The sequence below is a fragment of the Pogona vitticeps genome, chromosome 13, assembly GCF_051106095.1.
Source record: "Pogona vitticeps strain Pit_001003342236 chromosome 13, PviZW2.1, whole genome shotgun sequence".
Lineage (NCBI taxonomy): Eukaryota > Metazoa > Chordata > Lepidosauria > Squamata > Agamidae > Pogona > Pogona vitticeps.
The window spans coordinates 8,264,691-8,289,919 of record NC_135795.1 but is presented as its reverse complement, the minus strand read 5'-3'; the positions used below and the strand labels follow the sequence as shown (position 1 = coordinate 8,289,919).

The 25,229-nt window shown below is 42.6% G+C and overlaps 1 protein-coding gene and 1 long non-coding RNA gene across 4 annotated transcripts in view; both read left to right on the top strand.

Moving 5' to 3' along the window:
- SNX29 (sorting nexin 29) overlaps nucleotides 1–25,229 on the top strand; it is a 203,211-nt gene that overhangs the window by 40,556 nt on the left and 137,426 nt on the right. For all 3 annotated transcript variants that reach the window (XM_072982829.2, XM_072982830.2, XM_072982831.2), the window contains exons 12-14: nucleotides 7,389–7,452; nucleotides 10,170–10,298; nucleotides 17,631–17,713. In XM_072982829.2, coding sequence (XP_072838930.2) covers nucleotides 7,389–7,452; nucleotides 10,170–10,298; nucleotides 17,631–17,713 — 276 coding nt within the window. The remainder of the gene's footprint in view (nucleotides 1–7,388; nucleotides 7,453–10,169; nucleotides 10,299–17,630; nucleotides 17,714–25,229) is intronic.
- On the top strand, nucleotides 2,068–4,056 carry LOC144584702 (uncharacterized). The gene is made up of 2 exons (XR_013539123.1): nucleotides 2,068–3,215; nucleotides 3,604–4,056. It is a non-coding gene; the product is annotated as an uncharacterized LOC144584702 (long non-coding RNA).

Below are 25,229 nucleotides of genomic sequence, written 5' to 3'. Positions count from 1 at the left end.
GGAGTCTGGAATTTGCTTTGTCAGTCTAACCTAAAAGGAGCTCAAAGATTGTAAGAAAAAAAGAACCCTTTGGAAGAAAGATTCCCTTTTGACAAGTGTGATAAATTACACAAGAGTCTTGTCTAGACAGAGAAAGGTTTAAAGTGCAATAATTTTGGTTGTCAGTAGAGGGAGCAATTGCTTTTGTATTCAGGAGCTGCTGGGCTGTTTCATAAAACTTCTTACAGCAAATGCTGTAATATTTCGCTGCACTTTCAGCTACACTTAGTGCTGACTTAGAACATATACAGATTGAAGGACATCTCTGTTCATTACTGAGAGATACAGTATAACATGAATATATTGTTCTGTGCTGTTAAGTTGGAACTGACTAATAGGGCTTTCAAGGTGAGATATTTAACGAGTGATTTTATCGGTTCCAAAACCACAGTGGGTTTCTGCGGCTAAAGGCTCCTGAGTCATAGTCCATCATTCTACACCACACTGGGCATCTGTGGATGTATCAGGAATGTATTAACTTAGGAACTGTTCACTACATACCTTCTGTTTGTGTGTGTGCGTGCGTGTTTCTTTCCATCCATCCATCCATCCATCCATCCATCCATCCATCCATCCATCCATCCATCCATCCATCCATCCATCCATCCATCCATCCATCCATCCATCCATCCATCCATCCATCCATCCATCCATCCATCCATCCATCCATCCATCCATCCATCTATCCATCTATCTATCTATCTATCTATCTATCTATCTGTCTGTCTGTCTGTCTGTCTGTCCGTCTGTCCGTCTGTCCGTCTGTCCGTCTATCCGTCTGTCCGTCTATCCGTCTATCCGTCTATCCGGGAAACAAACACAATATCTATATATAAACACAAGACAGTATAACATGCATCTGAAAATTCAGAGGTTATTTGGCTTAGTAAATGGGCATTTACCAGCTCATAAGTAGTTTAAAGCTTCTTGGCTTTGGGGAAAAAATGATTTTGGGTCAGTGTGCGTCATCTGTCATTATGAGGACAAAAGCTTGGAAGTATTTTTCCCTCCATTTCTTACTAAAAGGATGCTGATTCAACGAAAGTATAAGGTGGGAAAGGCAATCCTCCTTCATCCAGTGGGGAAACTCTGGAAGCCTCTACCACAAGATAAATTTATGGAGGAAATAGCTATCAGTACCTTCTAATCATGATTGCTCTATGTCAGCAGGAGTGTGCCTTTGACTACCAGTTGCTTATATCATACTGGTGGGCTTCCCTTGTGGGAACCGAATATTGGCCTAGACCAGTATCCAGTGTAATCAGTCTTCCAATGTTAGATACACTTGGATATATTTCACTGCGTACTGGTGTGTGCTCCTGTGGTAAAAAGGTAAAGGTTCCCCTTGACAATTTTTGTCCAGTCGTGTCCGACTCTAGGGGGCGGTGCTCATCCCCGTTTCCAAGCCATAGAGCCAGCGTTTTGTCCGAAGACAATCTTCCGTGGTCACATGGCCAGTGCGACTTAGACACGGAACGCTGTTACCTTCCCACCGAAGTGTTCCCTATTTATCTGCTTGCATTTGCATGCTTTCGAACCGCTAGGTTGGTGGGCGCTGGGACAAGCGATGGGCGCTCACTCCATTGCGTGGATTCGATCTTATGACTGCTTGGTCTTCTGACCCTGCAGCACAGGCTCCTGCGGTTTAGCCCGCAGCGCCACCACGTCCCTCCTGTGGTAACCAGGCAGAAAACAAAACAAACAAAAAACACTTCTGAAGTTCACTTGACACACATAGTAATATGAACACATGATGAGCAGATGTGTATTTAGAATACATTCTTCTGGAGACAATGACGAATGACTGTATTCTAAATATATGGTCTGGTCTGGTGTAAGGTATCACTTAATATGTTGTATTTCATACCATATTTTTGTCAGTAGTGAACTCAGAGCATCACAGCATGAAAAATATGAAATGCAGACACCTTTTTTGAGTCATCTCCTGATTATGAGATTTCTTCCCCATTGAGGCATTTTTTTTTGACCCCTTTCTCTGGACTAAATTATTCTTTTCTAGAAGGCTTTGGGGAACAAATGGTTACTGAGAGAACTATTATCTTTCGTCAGTCCAGTTGTTATTTTTAATTAAATTAAATAGTTATCCCCTTAAATACTGGAACAATGTAATTAGATTTAGTTCTGTGTTATATAATACACAAACACAACACTGACACCATTTTAGAAGGGGCTTTTCTTGCAGGCGAGAAAGAAGTCAGAATAATCCTTTGGTTTTTTTTTAAGCACTTGTATAAAAAACTGTGTCCAGGATCTGCTGGGGCTCTTCCACTGACTGGATTCCTTTACATAGAGATGCCAGGGATTGAACCTGGGACCTTTTGCACCTGGAACACAGGCTCCCTTATTAAGCTACTGCCCAGTGACAGGAGCTCCAGCACGCTAGCAGTCAGTTGATGTTCACAAGAGGGCTACAGCTGCCTGTTAACTCAGGGCACATATTTAATTGATATTTTTTAAAGCCATGTAATGAATTAATTGGCTTAAGAATTATAGTCTGAGTTCTCATTAGTCATGTGGCTGTTCATCTGGTTTTCCTGTGTGCTGCAATTGGCAGTATTTTGGTGTAGACACTGGGAGATGCAAAAAGTTTAAGTAAAAGGTCCTGAAGGTCTTAACTACAGCACCCTCACTGAATCAATGGTAACTTGATAGTAAGTGCTTGCATGAGCTCCATGGATTTAAGGGGTTTATGTTCATAGAATCATAGAACCATGGAAAAGTGAAGTTGGAAGGAGCCTACAAGACCATCTAGTCCAACCCTCTGCTCAACGCAGGAATGTAATCAAAGCATGTCTGCCAGGTGATTGTCCAAGTTTTTCTTGAATGCCTCCAGTGTTGGAGCATTCACCACCTCCCAAGGTCACTGGTTTCACTATCATACTGCTCTAACAGTTAGGAAAAAATTGGACCGCCATCTGTCCGATCTGCATTGATTTGGATTCCTGCCTTGAGCAGCGGGTTGGACTCGATGGCCTTATAGACCTCCTCCCACTCAGTTATTCTATGATTCTATTTAAAAAAAGAGATTCTCACTGGATCAGTGGCGGTGGTGATCCAGAGGCAGTTCCTGTGCTGTTTAAAGTTTCCAATACCAAGATACCAATGGCAAAGGGAGTGTCATGCAAGGGTATTTTATGGGAAATTATCTTACACAGGCCGGGTAGGTGGGGCTCGTCAGCCATGGAAGGCAGCCCATCTAGGAGAAGGAAAACTCCGATTTCAAACCTCCACTGCCTTGTGGCTATATCCACCGATGGAAAAGGCTTCAGGAGTTAACCTCAAGGCATAATCCGGAGCTGGAGTCCCGAAGGCAGCTCGTGTCGTTCTGCCAACTCCTGCGACGTTGCTGGAACCAGTCGTATTGGCTCTTGCCTTTCCATTGGACCATTTCAGCAATGTGGAGAGGGGGGATTTGCTGCTTGGGTAACAGCCTATCCTCCATATTACCTTACCCGGGCTTCATGCTCTGGAGAGGACACTCCTCGATTCAGAGCATGTTACCATAGTCTCTCGAGACTGAAGGATGCCTATGATCTTACACAGAGTATGATTTTGTAGCTCAGGTTATTTGCACCGACTATTAGCTGCTCTCCAGAGCTACTGATGTTTTTTTTCCCCCTAGGAACTGCCTGAAGATGCTGGGGATTGAATTCAGGACCTTTCTTGTGCAAAGCTATCAGAAAGAATGAAAATGGATAATAAATTAATAGGATTGGTTAAAGAACCTACGGAACTAGACAAGATAATATGGGGAAAAGAAAATCACCAAAGTTCTATATACTATTATTGGAAAGAAATATGGAACAGGAAGTAATTAAAGAAAATACGATAAAATGGATGCAGGAATTATGTAGAACAGTTCAAACAGAGGATTGGTTTAGAGCATGGAATGATAACCAAAAATATATTAATAAGTACAGATCTGAAAGAAAATTATATGAAAATTTTATATAGATGATATATGACACCAGAGAAATTGGCAAAGGTGAAGAAAAATGAGAAAGAGAAATGTTGGAGATGTAAGACAATAAAAGGAATACTATATCATATGTGGTGGGGTTGTAAATTTATTGGGAAATTTTGGAAAGAAATACAGTAGAAAAAAATAATCACTTGCCTTATCACGGCTGTATGTTCTTCCAGTTTTGCTTTTGCCGAAACTGGATAGTCATCTCCTTTAAAGCATAGCTATTGCTCAGTCTTAAAAGTGTTAATGGAATTCTGTTGAATAATGTGTGATTCTAATGTTCTTGCAAAGGATCACTTTTAATGGATGGCTTTCTGGCCCTCTATGGCTAGAGAATGGCTAATGAACACTGGGGCTGACATCATGTTGCGTAGCAACTCAGTTCTGTAAACATATAGCAGGTGTAAAATATGAAGTTCAGTGTGATAATAAAAGCTACAAGCCACATGGTGACAAGTGCTTTTTAAAAAGCAGTGTGTTTTGAAGGCAGTAGTTGCAACACATGTGGGTTAAAGCTGAATTTTCTTCTACTAATTTATTTTCCTATCAAATCTTGAAAGAAACTTCCCTCTGAATTTGGATGCAGTTTTCTTAAAGCGTCTTACGGAACCTTAAATCTTGAGAATTGTAACAACTATCCTGGTCTTCATATTGAACCAATTAAAAAGCATTTTTGTTTAGCTCAGAGAATATATGGCTCTTGAAATAAGAGCTGGTGAAGATTACTATTTCGATTATAACTCCTGGAATTTCCAAGCCAGCATCGCCACTGGTAGTTGTAGCCCAAGAAAACGTGTCCTGGTTCTGCTCCAGATGTTCAAGTCATCCTTGACCATCCTTGATGGTTGAATATATAGCAACAGCTGGGGGAGCACACATTCCCTAGCCCTGATTATTCATTTCATTTTATGTTTATATGCACACTTAAAAAAATATTCACAAAAGTGCAACATAATTTCCTTGCTGCTGTAACCTTTTGTGGACAAATGCCAAGATGGTGTAGCTTTTCATCTAGCACTGGGAGAATTTGGACTTACTTCTTCCCCCCTCTGCAGCCCCTTAAGTCACCAAAATATGTCCCACTGAGTTTCCTGACCCTCCAGGGTAGGCTTATAGGGTGCATAATGGACAACAGGAGGAAGAGTGATAGCTGATTCTGGTGGATGAAGTGGGTTCCTGTGGATGTACACCAATGGATCCTCACCAAAGCGGCCATGGTACTAACACAATGATGGTAACCATGAAAAGTATCCCACTGCAGTGTTTTGGTGACATGTTAGAAAGTCGTAGTTTCTGTCAATCTGTCTTCGATTTTTTTGCATGCTCACATGTACAGCCGGGTGTTGGATACAAATCTGAAGAGCCATATTAGTGTCCCCTGTTAGGTAACAGAAGATTTACAGTAAGGGGTGCTTGCAGACAGCTTCATTCATTGATTCATTGATTGATTGATTGATTGATTGATTGATTGATTGATTGATTGATTGATTGATTGATTCATTCATTCATTCATTCATTCATTCATTCATTCATTCATTCATTCGTTCGTTCGTTCATTCATTCATTCATTCATTCATTCCACTTCTATACTGCCCAATTAGTGTAAGGCGGTTGACCACAGTAAAATAAATACACTTATAAAACAGTAAGGGAAGTAATACTTAAAAAAAAAATAAGAACAGCAAATTCAATAAAACAGCATAAATAGCACACCAAGGAAAACAGGAATTGTCAGACAATAGGGCAGATTTGACAGATTCATTAGAAGTTGCTAGTAAAAGCTCCTTTTGAGGGACATCACTTTAAGCAGCCTCTTGAAGGTAAGAGAGGGCCAGGTGCAGCTCAACTGGGAGCCCATTCCATCTCCATCTTGAGATCCTTCAGTCTGTTTGCCTTGGTCCATTCCAGAATGAAGGTCAGCTAGCACTCAAGCACCCAGACAGCATCCACTGCAGAGGGTCTGAAGGAGACATAGAGTTGCCTGTCATTGACATATTGATGCCATTGCACTCCAGGTCTCTGGATGACCTCTTCCAAAGGCTTTGTGTAGAGACTAAATAGCATTGGGGAGATTGACAACCCACAGTTTGTGGGTCCAGTGGGTCAACAATTCCTCCCCAAGCAGCACTGGAACCAGCTGAATGCCAGGCCACTGATCCCCACGCCCAGCCGTCCGTCCAGGAAGATACCATGGTCAATGATATCAAAAACCACCAAGAGATCCAGCAGCACCTTGCAGTGCAGCCAGGACCGTCTTGGTGCCGTGCCATGGCCGGAACCCGGACTGGATTGGGTCAAGGCAATTTTCCTCCGCCAGGAACATCTGGAGTTAATCCACCGCCCACCCCCCGCTTGAGAACCATGCCCATAAAGAGGTTATTGGGGATGGGCTTAAAATTATTTAGGCTATCCACTGCCAATTTTGGCCGCTTCAACATGGACCATATAATAGTTTCCTTCACATGTGTGTGTGCGGGAGATAACCCTCCCTCAAGGAGGCATTTAGGATATTAATGGCCAGTCCGTGGTAACCCCGGTGGCTGCTTTTAAAAGCCCTGATGAGCAAAGGTCAAGCACAGAGATGGCCTGTGTGCATATATGAGTGTAAATGTGTAAGACAAAGATGAGGGGGGGAAAAGAGTTTTCAAATAAATAGAGAAATAAGGGCCATTTCTTGCAAGGAGCATCATACTGTTCTCCCTACTCATCTGAGAGTAGTTACTTGACCAGGATATTTCTGGATGTTTGCTGAGAGATGCTTTCACTTTATGCTCTTTCTCAATAGCTGACGGCAAAACTATCCTTATCTAAGTCTCATTTACGAACTGATACTGTTTTAAATTAACTTGGTCCAGTCGAGGTGTTGAGATTCACTGGATGTGTCTTTCTCTGAGCACATATTCTTCTGTTCTTGTGTTCCTGGTTCTACAGATAAAACTGTCAAATGCAGCTATTTCGAAATAAGATATTGTTAGATTTACCTTTGCTTTCAGACAGTCTGTTTTCCGCAGCAGTCTGGTTGCTTATGAGGAATAGTAATGGAAGTGCCTGACATCCACCATTAAAGGAGAAAATGCTTTTTGTCTCTTGCTCTTAATTTTTAAATATTTATAATCTGTAGCAAGATTTCCAGATATTTGGGAGCTACGGCTCCCCCTCACCTGATCTTGGTGGCTATGAATGAAGCCACTTTTTCTGTAGCCTGAATCTACAGGGAGAATTCCTGTGGTGTACAAGTTCATGCAAACCATCACACAAGTCTCTATTTGTAAGCGTGGTGAATTTAAGAGCTTTTCTGCACTGTTAATAAAAAGAATAATCGACCTATTTTGTCCATATCTCTTATCTCTGCTCTTCTCAGCTGAGCTCCGAGAAGCTATTGTGGCCATGATGAACAGAAAGGATGAACTGGAGGAGAAGAACAGGTAAAAGAGTAGAGTGACGGACAACCCTGTTTTCAGTTCAAAAATGCTCTGGAAGTTTCTTTGTGATATCCGTAATTGTAGTACATCCTCTCCTCCACCCATTTGCCCTTGGAATTCAAGATGACACTTCGGGCATCCATTGAAGTGGGCTGCAGTTGACAAATGCTCCTGCTAGAAACATATATGTTAGTCTTTAAGTTGCCATTCCAGCCTGCTCTTGTGAAGGGCAATACATGTTGGTGGAATTTGCAGAAATCTGTTTGCTAAATATGCCAGATAAGAGAGATGGTTAGATAGGCACTGTATTCAGTATCATTGCTACTTTATGAAATGTACTGTGGTGCCCCGCATAGCGAGGTTAATCCATTCTGGATTAACCGCCGCTATGGGGAAACATCACTAAACGGAACAGAAAAGGCCATTGGAATGCATTAAACTTAGTTTAATGCGTTCCAATGGCTTCTGTACTCACCGTTTCGCAAAGTTTCCCCCATCCGGCAGCCATTTTCACGCCCTCGGTAAGCGAGGGCAGGGCGCGAAAACGCCCTTTTGGGTCGCACGGCGGCCATTTTGGAGCCGCCGATCAGCTGATTTCCTGACATCGCAATGCGAAAATCGGTAAGCGAAATGCTTACCGATCTTCGCAATGCGAGTTTTGCCCATTGGGGCTGCCGGTATGCCTTCGCATTAGCGATCATAAAAAAGGGATCGCTACGCGAATTCGTCGTTGTATGGTGCGCTCGTTATGCGAGGCACCACTGTAGTTTCATAACTTCCTGAACATAGCCAAACAGCCCGAAAAACCTACAACAACCATCGGGTCCCCGCTGTGAAAGCCTTTGAGAATACATTGTAGCTTGTTTCTTTGCCTATTTGTTTGCACTTTCTGTGTGTGCATACGTGATCACGTTTTTAATAGTTTCATTCCGTCTTTGAAGTGCCAACATTCAAACTTTCCTGAAAACTGTTTTCTGTTCATGTATGAATTTGTTCGACTGTTGTTCCGTATCTCATGTGGGCCATTGATTTTAGTGATTTGAGCATAATAAATAAAGCAAAGCCTGCTGCTTATAGACTGCCCATAGCGCTTAAAGCACTCTCTGGGTGGTTTACAAGTTAATTATAGAATAAAATAATAATTGAGTTAGAAGGGGCCTATAAGGCAACACATTGGTCCCCCGCTCCCCCCAGCAAGCTTCAGAGGGATGGAAGGCTGAGTCCACCTCGAGCCTGCTGCTTGGGATTGAACCCGAGTCGTGAGCCGAGTTTTGTCTGTAGTACAGTGGGGTCTCTACTGAAGAACTTAATCCGTATTGGAAGGTGGTTCTCAAGTTGAAAAGTTCTTATGTTGAATCTGCATTTCCCATAGGAATCCATTGAAAACCATTTAATCCGTATCTGCTCTTTTCCGTCCATAGAAACTACAGTGGAACCTCTACTTAAGAACTTAATCGGTTTTGGAATGGTGTTCTTAAGTTGAAACGTTCTTAAGTTGAAGCAAAATTTCCCATAGGAATGGACTGAAAATCAATTAATCCGTTCTGGCTGGTTTTTTTTTTTTGTTATGTAGAGGTGCGTTCGTACATTGAAGCATTAGTTCCCATAGGAACTACAGTGGGGTCTTGACTTGAGAACTTAATCCGTATTGGAAGGCGATTCTCAAGTCAAAAAGTCTGTAAGTCAAGTCTCCATTGACCTACAGTGCATTGAAAACCGATTAATCCCGTAACAGGCCGTTTTTGTTCCATTTTGGTTTTTTTCTGGTCTGTAAGTCAAATCTCAGTCTGCAAGTCAAACCTAAATTTTGTGGCCAGAGAAGTCTGTAACTCAAAAAGTCTGTAAGTCAAGCTGTCTGTAAGTCAAGGGTCCACTGCAATGCAAAGCTGGTTAATACGTACTCTACCACTAGGGGGAGAATTTTTTTTTTTTAACCTAAGATGACCTAAGGTTAAAAAAAGAGCAGGAAAGGTTTTTTTTCCTGTCCTTATCTTGGATTTCTGTTCTCAAGTAGAAGCAAAATTTAGCAAATGGAGCTGTTCTTAAGTTGGATTGTTCTTAAGTAGAGACGTTCTTAAGTAGAGACCCCACTGTACTGCAGTTTAACCACTGTGCTGTGAGGCTCCTTCCAATAAAATTAAACAAATAGGTGTTTCAGAGGAGGCATTTGCTTCTATGTGAGAGAGGTAAAACTTGTCCAAAGTGCCTGTCGACATGGATATGTCAATAATTCATAAAAGTGCCTATTACCCATTGTAGAAAACGTACTGCCTGATTGGGTTCTCTTTTAAAAGCCAGTTCATCCCACGGAGCCATCAAACCCAGCGTTAGGCAATCCCTCCAATTTTTGTGGGACGGCAACTCCTGCTGGAGTGGGCCTTCGCCAGAAGAGCTCATGGAGGGGAATGCTGGGAGTTGCAGTCGAGCAGCACCTCGAGCCCCACACGTTGTCTAAGATCTTGTCACCGAAAAGTTTCCCCATTGTTACCTACAAATATTTAATCAGTGAAAGGATCTGTGAATCCGTGAAAGGATCTGAATGCCCGCCTTCCATGGTGACCCTGTGCCAGGAGAAGGACAGATGTGGGCCTGTGAGGGGTGACTCGCCAGAACACCCTTTGGTGCCCTTTGGGCATACTTTGAACGGTTCTGCTTTGATAAGTGGGGTGAATGGAAATGGGCTGAGGCTGTGTCAAAAATGCCGCACTGTTTTTCCTCAGTTCTTTGCGGAATCTCCTTGATGGTGAGATGGAACATTCAGCGGGGCTGCGGCAGGAAGTTGACAACCTGAAGAAGAAGGTTTCGGAGCAGGAAGAGCGCTACACGGGGAAGATCCAAGCTTTAGCCAGGTAGGGAAGTCAACGAGGTGATGCTTTCAGTTCTAGTAGGTTACCCAGTGTTTTGGAAACGTCTTTAATCGCTCTTCCTTGGGGGGGATGTCTCCACTCAAGACTCTTGACATGCCAAGGAAGAGTTAGAATAGGGATGAGCATCAGTGGCCCTTGGATGACAACTCTCTTCCGTTCTGGCCAGCTTGGTCAGAGGTTAAGGAACATGGAAGTTGCAGTTCAAACAAATATGTGGAGAGCCACAGGTTAGGTACCCCTGAATTAGAGTATATCTCTACTGCAGAATATCTTGGGGACGTGGTGGTGGTGCGGGTTAAACTGCAGAAGCTTCTCTGCTGCAACGTCAGAAGACCAGCCATCGTCAGAAGACCCCCTACTTGGCCATGGAAATTTAGTGGCGTATGTGTGTGGAACTGGTAAAACCACTCCTTAAATATCTCACTTACCTTGAAGGCCCTATTAGGGTTGTTATAAGTCAGTTCCAACTTGACAGCATGGAACACATACACAATGAAGTATCACCTGCTCCTGCATTTGTTTTGTTTTAGAGACCAGACAGCCCCTTTCTGTCCCCCCCTCCCCCGGTCACGTCAGTGTTCCTGCAAAGAAATATCTCTTGAATTCTCCCCGTCTTTCTGGTTGACATTGTCCTGTTGATGCACCGCTGCTCACTATTGCAGTCTTGTTTTTGTCTTGAAATTGGTTCCAAAGAACTGTCACGGCTCACCTTTGCTGATTTATATCTGCAGTAGCAACTCCATCTGTAGTCATTTCTCCTGGAATTCTTCCTGTGTTACTGCAGAACACAGGTATGCAGCCAGTCCTCCCAGAAAGTCTGCAATATTGCGCATTGTTAATACAAATAGGTCAGCTGTCAGCCTTGATGCAGCAGCAAATATATCCAAGTCTTTGCTGCAAAAATCTAAATAACAAAGAGAGACTTGGGCATCAGGTTACATTTTCTGTACATAGGAGAGAAACACATTCTTTCATGTCACACGTGCTAGGTTGAATATTGGCTCTTATGACATTATCAACAAGTCCCTTATGTTGATTGTGTTCCAGTTTCGGGTTGCTTGAAATAGTGGGACCTTTTCTTCCAACTGCCGCAAATTAGGCAGTCCGGAGTTTGAATCTCTCCTTTTTCATATTCAAAGATTGGAACAGCAACTTTTCCCCCCCAGACCGCATGCCATGGTCATTGTGGCCAGTAGACCCATGGGTTAGGACAGTGGTCCCCAAACTTGGGCCTCCAGATGTTCTTGGACTTCAACTCCCAGAAATCCTGGCCAGCAGAGGTGGTGGTGAAGGCTTTTGGGAGTTGTAGTCCATCTGGAGGCCCCAAGGTTGGGGACCAATGGGTTAGGATGTCCTGAGAATTGTAGTCCAAAAAAAGTAAGTTCGCCCATCTATGATCATATTCTCATTTGAAGTCCATCAGGGTGTAGCACATATATCCAGCCAGCTGTCCATGATTAGTAAATAGATGATAAGCCGCAGTTCCGGTTTTAGGTGTAGCAGAAGACTTTTTCCTTAAGAGAATGAGCACCACAGTGCCACAACCCTGTGCATTGTGCAGGGGAAAAGAGAACCACACAGTTCAGAAATCCAGAGTTGCTAACATCTGAAGTGGCACGAGGTTTCAGGCCATTGCAATTATGTAACGATACAGCTATAAATCTCTTCTAATTAAAAGCTTCTTTGATCTTTGCATTCAGATCTATGAGAAGCCTGCCTTTTTCAAGTTCTGAAACTAATTATAAGAGGAGAAAATTAAATCTTTTGTAATTTGTGTTTGTTCATCTCAGGCATAATTAATAGCTGGCATGCACCAAAGTTACAAAGTTATAAAAAAAGTGGTCAGCCTAAATCAGTCTGACCTCTTTCAAAATCAATGCATATTCTTATTTTCTGTGTCTAGTTTCTTCATTTTTTTAGCCTCAATGCAACAAGCACTTGACTGTCATATGCCATAAAATAGTAGCATTTTTCAACTTACTAACATTTTGGAGGTGATTGTTTATGTCTACATCCATGCATGTGTCTGTTCCAAACACTTTTCAAACCTGTGACTAGAATTTTATTTATATTAATCATTTAAGGTGTTAAATATTTTAAATTCAACAAATGTATCACGTAGTATTACAGTGGACCCTCGACTTACAGACGGCTTGACTTACAGACTTTTTGAGTTACAGATTTCTCTGGCTGCAAAATTTAGGTTTGACTTGCAGACTGAGATTTGACTTACAGACCAGAAAAAAACCAAAATGGAACAAAAACGGCCTGTTACGGGATTAATCGGTTTTCAATGCACTGTAGGTCAATGGAGATTCTACTTAATATATTTCATTTAATCTCCAGTCATGAATATTATCTATACATACTGTGTTTATTTAACTTTAATTACTTCTTTTTCTGTTTATTTGGTCTGTAACTAGCTTCATTAAATTAATTCTAATACAAAAGGAAAAGTGCCTGTGTATACACATTTTTAAGTACAGCTGTTATTTGAGGTCACACGGTTAAGATTTTAACTGCTGGTCTGCAAACCTGCAGAAATGAAAGAAACAGACATTTAATTAAAAGAGGGGAAGAAAATCTATCCCTACCTTTTATCCTTTAGGAACCAATATGTTTAATTTTATTATCCGGTATATTTCTTTCTTAAGAAGTAACTTGTCCTGCATTGTGTAAACAACTTCTAAAGTCCTGAATTGTAGATCTCTCCCTGAATGGACATTTTCCACTAAGAGGGTTCCCATTCTTTTATTTCATATATTGCTGAGATTTTCACCTATACGCTTTTTAAGGGGCCTAGATGTCTTCCCTACGTAGATTTGATTGCAGTGGCATCTAATAGCATATATCACTCTAATTATTTCATATTATACTTCCTACCACTTTGATGATCTACAAACCAAGTCATATTACATGTGTATTTAGAGCAAGTACAATGGCTACATGGATGATGACTGCTTTTGGTTAACACGCCTGATAAAGTATTGTAGGATCTTTGCTCTTTTTTCCTTAAACTCACTCTTCACCAGCAAATCTCTGATATTTTTGTTCTTTTGAAAGAAGTCTGTGGTCTCTCTTTGCAGCTCTCTATATTGTTTAGAATATATCAATATACCAAAATCTTCTTCCTAGTTACGTTTTCCTTTTATCCTCAGAAACTGTTTGTAGGGTGACTTACATTGTAGGGCCCTGGGGTGAAATCGGAAGGTTTTCTGTAAAGCGCAGTATATCGACTACTTTATTTTAAAAACCATTTACATCTCTTTTTTCAAAGTCAGATCTAGGAAATGTATTTCTTTGTGATGGTATTTAGTGTCAGATTGAATATAAGTATCTAAAGAATTTACCCACCTAAAAACCTTTGTAAACATTCTTCCTGTCCTCTTCAAAGTGTTTCTGAATCTGAACCATTTAACCAGATGTTTAGCAAAAGGGTTGCAAGTAGAGTAATGTATATGTCAGGATTATGCCCCTTGTGAAGTTTAGGTAAAGTGTAAAAAAAGTGACGCTCTTGGATTATTATTTAATAGAAATTTGTATTCTGAGCTATGAGTACAGCCTAAATGCAGGCCCTCTTCCAGTGTAATCCTGATGCCTTTAACAATCTTTTCCGAACGATTATAAGAGCAGTTTATATGCTGATGCATCTTGATAATTTTCTTAAGGTTTTTTGTTTATGATCAACAGTATTTTGCATAACTATGGCACCTCCCTTATCTGCTCACTTCATAATGATGGAGGAGTGGGCAACAAGAAAATCCTGATTCTGCTAGTGTTAGATATTGACGTACCCCACTGGATCCTGACCTGTAACTGATCTATAATTGTTTGAGTCTTGTTTGTATCAAACAGTAATCTTAGTCATGGTGTTTTCATTCTCAAGCTCAACAGTAATGCTTGCGTGGTCTTTAGATTCTACACATATGGGAAATAAGAGCAATAAACTGTATAAAATGCCTTTGGGAGCGTCATTAAAATTTCATTGTTGCTAATGTGTACTCCTTTGCCACTGAGGAATTGGTAAAGTTCTGATAAGGAGCTGAATTCAGCTCAGTTGCACTAACTGGAAATCTGACTTGACAGCTTTGTAACTATTAAACAAAATGCGGCGGCCGGCTGCATTTCCCAATATTCTTTGGAGAGATCTCTTAAGGCTGTTTCCTAATGTCACTTTTATATAGTAATCATTTCTACAAGTTGAGCACGAGGGAGAAGGTGTCCTTGATTTAACTAACAACTGTTTGCAAAAAGAATGATGACTAACTCAGTCTCGCAAATGGAATGGATGGGTTCTAGTTCTCTGTGCCTCGTTGAAGCCTCTTGTTCCTGGGGTGCTCTTCTGTGCTCCATTGGGTATTGCAGGCAATGCATTTGAAGCTGTGCCAATAATCTGTCCTTGGCACGGAGCCATGAAATGTGCAGCCACTAGCCTGTGAATTGCCCAGAACTAGACCAACTGTTGACCCAATTGAAGGAAGCAGGCAGAAATCTTCCGAGTAGCATTTCATGCTCTATAACAGATGTAACAGAAACTCATAAAAATGATGCATTTTTGATAATATGACACAGGTGACTGTTTTTTGCCTCTTGCGTGAAAACCACCTATATTTAATCTGCAGCTTTGCTGATTTGGGAATTGCCACTTTATTCAGTTCTTCTGCTCCAAGCTAGCAGAGAAACCTTATGCTTGTACAAAAAGGCAGTTAATTGTTTGCTGCAAACAATCTTTGTTTATACAGACAAAGATAGGCAACTGATACGACTGCCCTGAAGATTAGAAGGGGGGGTGTTTGTATACGAATATCCTCGCACAGGAGGCGATAGTGAGAATCCAGCCCCATGGGACTGGACGGTCCACTCACTGATCCGCTGCTGCCACGGACACCGTGGTTCTTCCAGTGGCTTTGCAGATCACGATATGCGAGCCACTCTTCAACCTTTCAGCAAAGTTTGTCCTCCCGCCTCCTGCCAGGAGTGGCTAGACGATCGCGATCTGCGAAGCCATTGGAAGAATTGTGGCATCCGCAGCAGCGGCAGGTCAGTGAGTGGACCGTCCAGCCCCATGGGGCTGTGCCGGGATATTCATATTCGTAGATGAATACAAATGCCCCCCATCTCTACTCAAGACATAACCAGAAACACTACATCTCAAGCTGACTCTTGAAGACTGCAGTCTCTTTTCTAGATCCCATGACTACTTAGGATAATCTATGAACTTTTCTTCTTTTTTGTGGCCTCTGTGTAGTTACACAATGGGTGATCTGTGCCTGTGCAGATGATCCTTCGGAATGTTCTGGGGTCTCAGCCTCGTTTTCTCTGGGTACAGTGGACCCTTGACTTACAGACGGCTCGACTTACAGACTTTTTGAGTTACAGACTTCTCTGGCCGCAAAATTTAGATTTGACTTGCCAACTGAGATTTGACTTACAGACCAGAAAAAAACCAAAATGGAACAAAAACGGCCTGTTACGGGATTAATCGGTTTTCAATGCACTGTAGCTCAATGGAGACTTGACCTACAGACTTTTTGACCTGCAGCCACCGTTCCAATACGGATTAATTCTGTAAGTCAAGGGTCCACTGTACTGCCTGGACTGTATTTTCCCTGCCTTCCCTGAACCTTTCTTGACCTAAGAAAAAAAGAAACAAAATATCCCCCTCTAGGGGTTGAAGGAGGAATAGCAGCTTCCCATTAATTTCTATGGACGGAAAAGAGCAGATACGGATCAAATGGTTTTCAATGCATTCCTATGGGAAATGCAGATTTGACCTGAGAACTTTTTGACTTGAGAACTGCCTTCCAATACGGATTAAGTTCTCAAGTCAAGACCCCACTGTAGAGGGTCCACTGTAATTGGCCAGGACCACCACACACCTCTGCTTCCACGGTCTGCTCTCAATCCACTTCACTGTCTCCACCATGATGCATTAGGTCCCCATCTCATTCAGATCCCGAGCCCTAACCTCGTAAGCGTAAACAAAACTCGCACCATTTGACTTCCCAACATATCCATGGGCCCTCTCTCGACATTGTTCCGTTACCACCCGTGGATCCTAATTTTCCACTTCCCTTCCCTTCGAGGCAGCTCCAGATGACATCTACTGCTTCTGTTGTTCCGCCTCTGGACGACCACGATGTTCTGCTCCCATCTGCAGCACAACGTCATAGTCATTCCTCCAAGTCCGACAGTGACATGGCTCATAGTTCCAAGACACCTCCAGGGTCCCCTCTCCTAATTCTGCGGTCCATGATGGGACTTCTCTTTCTCCAGTGGAGATGCGTATTGATGACACAAAACTCTGAGTCTCCAGATGACCTCCCCCAGCGGCATCATATAGATGTTGAACAGCAGGGAAGAGATGATTGACCCCTGAGAGACTCCAGATTTATAGAGTCCAAAGAGCAGAAGCCATCCCCCCCCCAAGCGGATGCTCTGGGAACAATCCTTGAGGAAGCATTGGAGCCAGGATAGTGCTGAGCCTCCAATCCCCAACCCTGAGAGCTTCTCCAGTAGGACACTGTGGCCAATTGTATCAAAGGCCACTGAGAGATTGAGGAGGATCAGCAGGGATACTTTGCCCCATCGGCTGCCCTCAGAAGATCATCTTGTAACGCCACCAAAGCCATATCTGTGCCATGATGCAGCCTGAATCTGGACTGAAATGGGTCAAGGGCATTGGTTTCATCCAAGAGTACCTCATGATAGGGTCAGCCCTGCACCTCTGCAGTTCATAAGAGGGGGTTCAGGGGGGTTGAGATAATTGTGTCAACTACATTTTCTATTACACTGTATTTTGCATTCTGTGGAGTGAAATTTAATAGCGGAGTCCGTGCCTTGGCCCCAGGGTGTTGGCTTGTATCTCTAGTTAGATTGCTCTCATGTGGCAGAGATGGAAGATACTTTTTTCTCTCTGAGATGCTGGAGTACTGCTTTAGGAGAAAATAGTATTGAGCCAAATGGACCAATACTATAGCTATATATAGTACTTCTCCCATATGCCTCTTAGTTGCCAATAGTAAAGCCAGGAATTGGAACAGTAACTTTTGGGGACCAGAAAATTTCCCTGGCTGGGATGGTTTCTGAGAATTGTATTATAAAAAGTAACTTTCCCAGGCACTCATCCAATTTTAACAATTGCTTTCATTTTCTTGATGATAGCTCTAGTGTTTCGAATATTAGATGTCAGTTCTTTTTACCATTTACTTTATAACTTGATCCAGTTCATACATCTTTGTGTTTCTTTTCTTTTGTGCACGAGGTATCTTTTGTGATGACAGATTATTTTTCCCCTTTTCTTTGTACTTGCAGAGAAAACGAGGTGCTCAAAGTACAGCTAAAGAAATATGTTGGAGCTGTCCAGATGCTGAAACGCGAAGGTCAGACGGTGGAAGGTAAGTGTAAAATTGCTCAGCCTGACTTTATTGATAGAGCTTCTGTTGCTAGTACAGTGGACCCTCGACTCACAGACGGCTCGACTTACAGACTTTTCGAGTTACAGACTTCTCTGGCCACAAAATTTAGATTCGACTTGCAGCCGGAGAATCGACTTACAGACCAGACAAAAACCAAAATGGAACAAAAATAGAATAAAAACTGCCAGTTATGGGATTAATTGGTTTTCAATGCATTGTAGGTCAATGGAGATTCAACCTACAGACTTTTCGACTTACAGCCACCGTTTCAATACGGATTAATTCCTTAAGTAGAGGGTCCACTGTAGAAAACATATTGCTAAGGCACCAATGCAAAAATAATTGAATTCTTACTAGAGACGGGCACTCAGAAGCACCTCCCAGAGGAGGCAGAGCAAGGAAGGTGGAATGCTGGTTTTGAGCGGGTGCCTGCCGGGGGGGCAGGGCTCTGAATTGCCAAACACCTGTTACAGTGGTAAAAAACCCCTGACTGGACTGCTGAACTAGAAGGTCGTGCCCGTCTCTAATTCTTATTCATTGATTATCATCGAATGTTTTTATCCCATAATTTCAGACCACTAGGGAGGCTGTTTGCCATTGTAGCATTTTTCAGGGAGTCTTGAAGAGTGTGTAATGATTTAGTCTAGCCAGTTGTAAGTGGTGTGGATGGAGTAGTAAGGAAGACTGCTTTTGTCTCTTTATTATATATATATGGTAACTGTCTATTTGTGTGTGGAGTGTTTCTTTTGGATTTGTACTGGAAACAAAACCCTTTTTCCAACAAACAATGGTCACTTCTCTTTTTTTTCTTCAAGTGGTGTCTATTTCTGCAGCCAAGTTGCATAAACTCAGTTGCCGAGATCTGGCAGTTTACAGTGGTGACCAATATTACTAAAATTGGGGCTTCATTTGTCTTCCCCTCCCATTGTCAATCTCCATGGCACCCATGCTGAACATTTCTGAGCCTTCTAGAGCGGTGGTCTCCAACCTTGGGCCTCCAGATGTTCTTGGACTTCAACTCCCAGAAATCCTGACCAGCAGAGATGGTGGTGGAGGCTTCTGGGAGTGGTAGTCCAAGAACATCTGGAGACCCAAGGTTGGGGACCACTGTTCTAGAGCATGTTTTTAGGTGCACAAGAAGGGAACTACACCTCAAAAGAGATCCTGGGAAAAGCAAAGGGATCCAGCAGGAGTAAGGTAAAGGTAAAGGTTCCCCTTGACAATTTTTGTCCAGTCGTGTTCGACTCTAGGGGGCGATGCTCATCCCCTTTTCCAAGCCATAGAGCCAGCATTTTGTCCGAAGACAATCTTCCGTGGTCACATGGCCAGTGCGACTTAGACACAGAACGCTGTTACCTTCCCACCGAGGTGGTCCCTATTTATCTACTCGCATTTGCATGCTTTCGAACCGCTAGGTTGGCGGGAGCTGGGACAAGCGACAGGCGCTCACTCCGTCGCGTGGATTCGATCTTACGACTGCTGGTCTTCTGACCCTGCAGCACAGGCTTCTGCGGTTTAGCCCGCAGCGCCACCACGTCCCTTCCAGCAGGAGTACCTTACTGAATATTATGAGGTTGGGGGCTAAGCTATTGTGAAAAATTGTTTTTGCTTCTTTCATGCATGAGGAAACTGCAGTCTTCCAGGGTATATTTACTTCAGCTCCCATAAGCTACAGCCAACATAGCTAACGATAAGAAAAAATGGGGTGATCAGTAAACACTCCTACCTTATTTAGTTTATGAGATACTTAAAATTTCCTGCAAGAGAGCACTGGTGGATGTCCTTGAACTACAGCAGGAACGTCTGAGTACTGCACTAATCTGCAAATCCCAGGGCCCCATAAGATGGAGCCATGGCAGTAGAAGTGATATCAAGCTGCTATAATGATGCAGTACAGATAACATCCAGAGTAACAGGAGGGGAAGTAGATTTGCACCATGGGCCTTTCTTGTATCTCCTCCTTGCTGCAGCCCATTTCACCCCTGAAAATTCTGTATGACGGAGACGTTGGACTAGAACTTGAATAACCTGGGTTCAGATTCTTACTCGGACATGATGTTCACTGAATGATCTCCGGCCAGTCCATGTTGCAGTGTAGTTGCTATGATAAAGTACGGAGGAGAGGAGAGAGTGAATGTGGGATTAACATGCCATTGATGATTAAACAAATCTTTTTCTTCCTTTGGTGTATTTTTATTTGAAAAGTAAATTAGATGGGATTGAGGGACGGATTCTTTTGCCGCATCAAATGACGGCCTGAAAAAGGAGATGTAGTACTTGTTCAAAACTAGCATTTTTCCGTGGTGAAAATTAAATCTCTTGACAAGCAGTGAAAAGCCTTTTAGTGCTCGCCTGATGCTTAAACTGTAGCAAAGGTTTTCTCTTGGCGTTCACAGCTGGCGCACTTCCATCATGAGACTTTTCTGAGCTCCTGGAGGAATTAAAGAGTTTAAGCCCTGTTGATAAAACAATCTGAATCAATATAACTGTATTTCATTCTGTAGGTGTTGCCATCCATTGTATTTTTTCTTAACGAGTAGTAGCAAAACATAAACTTCTGTTCAACGTCAATTTTTAAAAAATATCTCTGCCAAAAAAACTAATTGAAGGTTGGTTGTTGTGGCCGTGAAAGCCTTCGTGAATAATTGAATTTTGTTTTTATTTTTAGTTGAATACTTAAGGCAAATAAATAAAAAGTCCCAGTGATTTTAATGAACACGTTACGTGTCAGAGTGTCTCTCCCCGATGTCATTTCTCCAACCCACCAGATCTTCCCAGGCTAGGCTCCTCTGAGTAGGCACCCCGAGGGAGGTCTGAAGGTCATCCACAAGAGGCAGGGCCTTATACACAGTGGCACCGACTTTATGGCCTATCTGGTCTACGGAATACAGGAAGACTGACTATGCCCAAGATTGGCACATATAGCTGCCACTAAAAACTCAATTAAGGAATTGTGTAAAAGAAAAAAGTCAAACATTTATCTGGGAACAATGCAGCAAGCTCCAAAAGGAAGTGACCCAGAAAAACAATGAATCATTTGGAGCCATCGTGGCCGGCTCCTCCAGGCTGGAAGTACAAGACCCTGCCATAATATCTCCACAAAAATGGGCCCAATATTTTTCAGACCTTCTTTTTGACAAAGATAGAGCTGTTAGACCCTTTATGGATTGCTGCCTTGTCGTGGCGAAGGGGCTTGAGTAACTCAGAGAAGCTAGGGGCTATGCCGTGCAGGGACACCCAAGACGGACAGGTCATAGAGGAGAGTTCTGACTAAACGCGATCCACCTGGAGCAGGAACTGGCAAGCCACTCCAGTATCTTTGCCAAGAAAACTCCACGGACAGAAACAAAAGGCTATAAGATATGATGCTGGAAGATGAGCCGCTCAGTTTGGAAGGCATCCAACATGCTACTGAGGAAGAGCGAGGGACAAGTAGCTCCAAAGGTAATGAAGTGGTTGGGCCAAAGCCGAAAGGACGCTCAGCTGTGGACACGCCTGGAAGTGAAAGGAAAAGCCGATGCTGCAAAGAAAAATACTGCATAGGAACCTGGAATGTAAGATCTACGAACCTTGGTAAGCCGGATGTAGTCAAACAGGAGATGGCAAGAGTAAACATTGGCATCCTGGGCGTCAGTGAACTAAAATGGACAGGAATGGGCGAATTCAATTCAGATGATTACCATATCTACTATTGTGGGCAAGAATCCCTTAGAAGGAATGGAGTAGGCCTATAGTCAACAAAAGAGTGGGAAAAGCTGTACTGGGATAAAATCTCAAAAATGATAGAGTGATTTAAATATGAATCCAAGGCAGACCTTTCAACATCACAGTAATCCAGGTTTATGCACCAACTACCCATGCTGAAGAGGCTGAAATTGACCAATTTTATGAAGATTTACAACATTTTCTAGAACTGACACCAAAGAAAGATGTTCTTCTCATTATGAGGGACTGGAATGCTCAAGTAGGGAGTCAAGAGATAAAAGGAATAACAGGTAATTTTGGCCTTCGACATTGAAAACGAAGCAGGGCAAAGGATAATAGAGTTTTGTCTAGAGAACAAGCTGGTCATCACAAACACTCTTTTCCAACAGCACAAGAGGTGACTCTATTCATGGAAATCACCAGGTGGGCAATACCGAAACCAGATTGATTATGTTTCTGCAGCTCTATACAGTCAGCAAAAAGAAGACCTGGAGCTGATTGTGGCTCTGATCATCAGCTTCTCATAGCAAAACTCAAGCTTAAACTGAAGATTGTAGGGAAAACCACTGGCCTAGTCAGATTAAAGTTGGAAAACTCCAACTTTAAACCTCCACTGCCTTGTGGCTATGTCCACTTATGGAAAGGGCTTCAGGAGATAACCTCGAGGCAAAATCTGGAGCTGGAGTCCCGGAGGCAGTTCGTATTGTTCTGCCAACTCCTGCGACGTCACTGGAACCAGTTGTACTGGCTCCTGCCTTTCCACTGGACTATTTCAGCGACGTGGAGAGGGGGGATTTGCTGCTTGGGTAACAGCCTACCCTCCATATTATTTTACCCAGGCTTTGTGCTCTGGAGAGGACACTCCAGCTTCGCATACAGCGTCGAAACAACACAGGAAGTAGCAGTTACCGGTTATAAGTCCTTGCTCAATTGGCGTAGGGCATGACGCCAGGGGCTACTTCTGATGGTGGGAGAGGTCATTGCACCTCACTAGGTAGATACCGCCCGCCTTAAGCTGCACAGCCCCCAGCCAGTAAGGTGCTACCTCGCCACAGTCTGTTAACTTCACAGGGTGCGTGGGGTTTAGGGTCAAACCCGACAAGCAGATCGATAACTGTGCACCATGCAACAATCGTAAGAAGGGATTGTCACTCTCGAATTGGCCTCCTCAGCCACACTAGACGCTGCACCAAGTCCCCCATACAGAGCACGTAACCATAGTCTTTCGAGACTGAAGGATGCCTAACAACAACAAATAAAATAAAATAAAATAAAATAAAATAAAATAAAATAAAATAAAATAAAATAAATAAATAAATAAATAAATAAATAAATAAATAAATAAATAAATAAATAATAGAGTTCTGAGGTCTATAGGTTGTTCAAGGAGTGGTTTGCTATTGCCACACACACACACATACACACACACACACACAGAGAGAGAGAGAGAGAGAGAGAGAGAGAGAGTTTCCATGCCTGATTGGGGATTTGAACCCAGGCCAGCTCCGTTGTAGTCTAACACTTTACCCACTACACCGCACTGGCTCTCACAAAATGATGTATTATTGGCTCATTTGTGCATTGAAGCAGTTAAAGAGTGGTCGCAAGACCAGATAGGCGGGGTACAAACAAACAAACAAATAAAATTAAAAGTGGCGCAGGCTTTACAAGTAGGCATTATACACAGATTGGATTATGGGTTCTGTAGTTCCTGCCTGGTGCCCACCCTGGCTGGGCTTTTGTAGTCCAAAACATCTGGAGAGGGAATTGTGGATAAGCAAACCCTATAGATATAGCACTTATTTCCAGTTTCTTTGGCATCCTTTCACGGTTGTGTGTGTGTGTGAGAGAAGGAATTCTGGCCCAGTCTTGCCAAAGGACTGTCTTCCCTGCCCTCCTGCTCGTAAGGGAGGCTTCCCTGATACCACGGACGGCTGCCTCCCCAACAAATAGGGCCTCTCCATTTCTCTTCAGTGTCCAGAACCAACTCATGAAGACCAACCAGACCAGACCACAGTGTGACAACTTTGAGCCCATGGATGGAGACCAGTGGTCCTCAAGAGTATAGCTTGAGATGAGTCATCTCCAAACCATAGTTGGAGACCAGTGGTTTCCTTGACCCTAATTTAAAAACCTCTCAGACCATGATCTATGAGCACAGGTCACAGATCATGTAGATAATTTATAGTTTTACAACCTGAGATAGTTTCTTCCTTGACTAAATATTTTCAGGCGTTATGTATTTGAATGTTTCCCATTTCCCGAACTGAATTGAAAATTATGCATGTAAATGATCTTTTAAAGCTGCTTATAATCTGAGAAATTATCTTTCATTAAATACTGACAGTTTCTGTGACTAGCGTAATTATTGGGCAATGGAGGTGGGGGTAACCTTGGCTAGCTATATTCTGCTGTGTTACAATTATGTAAATTAAGCAGCGATAAGAATAGAAACCGAGTGGGCTGGTCAAGGAGAAGCAGGGGGTGAGGGTGAGAATGATAACAAACTTTCTAAAAATGAATAGTTTTGTGCCGTGCCGTCTGGTTATATTTCGTCAGCTGTGGGTTACGTTTCTCTCACTGATACTAAGAATAAAATTGAGCTGCATATGTTTTGTAATATATATGATTCAAAGGATAATTGCTGAAGGCTGTTTTATATCAAGAAATTGGCTGTATTGCTGCAAATCCGTCTAAACGTTTGGGTAAGTGGGCTGCATGAAACCTCCTCCCCCTTCTCATCTTTAGGGGACCTGTGCAGTTGTTTGAATTAATCTGTTAAAACAATTTAAAACCACATTTGGACAGTGCAATATCCCCCATTAATACCCTTTCCTTGTCAGCTAGTCACTTGCCAAAAGCATTCCAGAGTTGAAATGTCTGTACCTGCCAGTGGAGAAATAGCAAGTTGGAGAGTCTTCCTTGGGCAGGGAATGATAGCCAAAAAGGCTCTCTTTTGTGTCCTCCTTAGGCATGGCTGTGAGGAGACTAAAAATGAGAGTTTTCTCTACAAGATCTTGAAGCCCAAGGATATTCATATGGGGAGAAGCAGTCCTTCAAGAAGCTTAGATTCAAGTTATTCCCAACTTTATAGGTAAATATCAATATTTGGAATGGTGCCTGAAAATGGACTGGTAGCTAGTGGGGTTGTTGGGTCTGAGTCTTTGGTCCCAAGCCCAACTTCGAGTCCCTATTAAATATAATATTTTTTCTCCTAGAAAAAAGGGAGGGGTGGCTGGTTTTGAGTTGCGAGACAAGTCCAAGTCATTGAAAAAAAAAACTGAACCTAAGTCAAATCCAGTCATCGGTGCGACTTAAATCTCACTTGATAAATGTAGAAATATAGAAACAAATGTTTTGGTTCTTCTTTGTGGCCTCTGTGAATCACACCCTGGATGATTCACTGCATGGAGCCTCATTGGAAAGTTCTAGAGCTTCTGCAGTAGCAAAAAACACATTCGAATAAGGCTCCTCCCCCTCATATAAGTACCTTGGCACCAAGCCTCCCCTTCCAGTATCTTTCAACCACCGTATTGAGAGTCTCATAGTTCTGCTTCTGTGAGCAAAAGAGAGAGTTTATTATTGATTCCTTCCTGTTATCAATCTTTTTTTCCTTTAAACTTTTAGATCAAATTCATTATCATCAGAGATTTTTTTCTTTTCTACTTCGCTACACCTCCAGCCGCAGCACCCATCCTCCAATCATCGTTTTTTCTCCTCAGATTATTTTCTCCTATTCATGGCCCCTTTGGGCCCGTTTAAACACTGCGTGGTCTGTGACAAAATACCA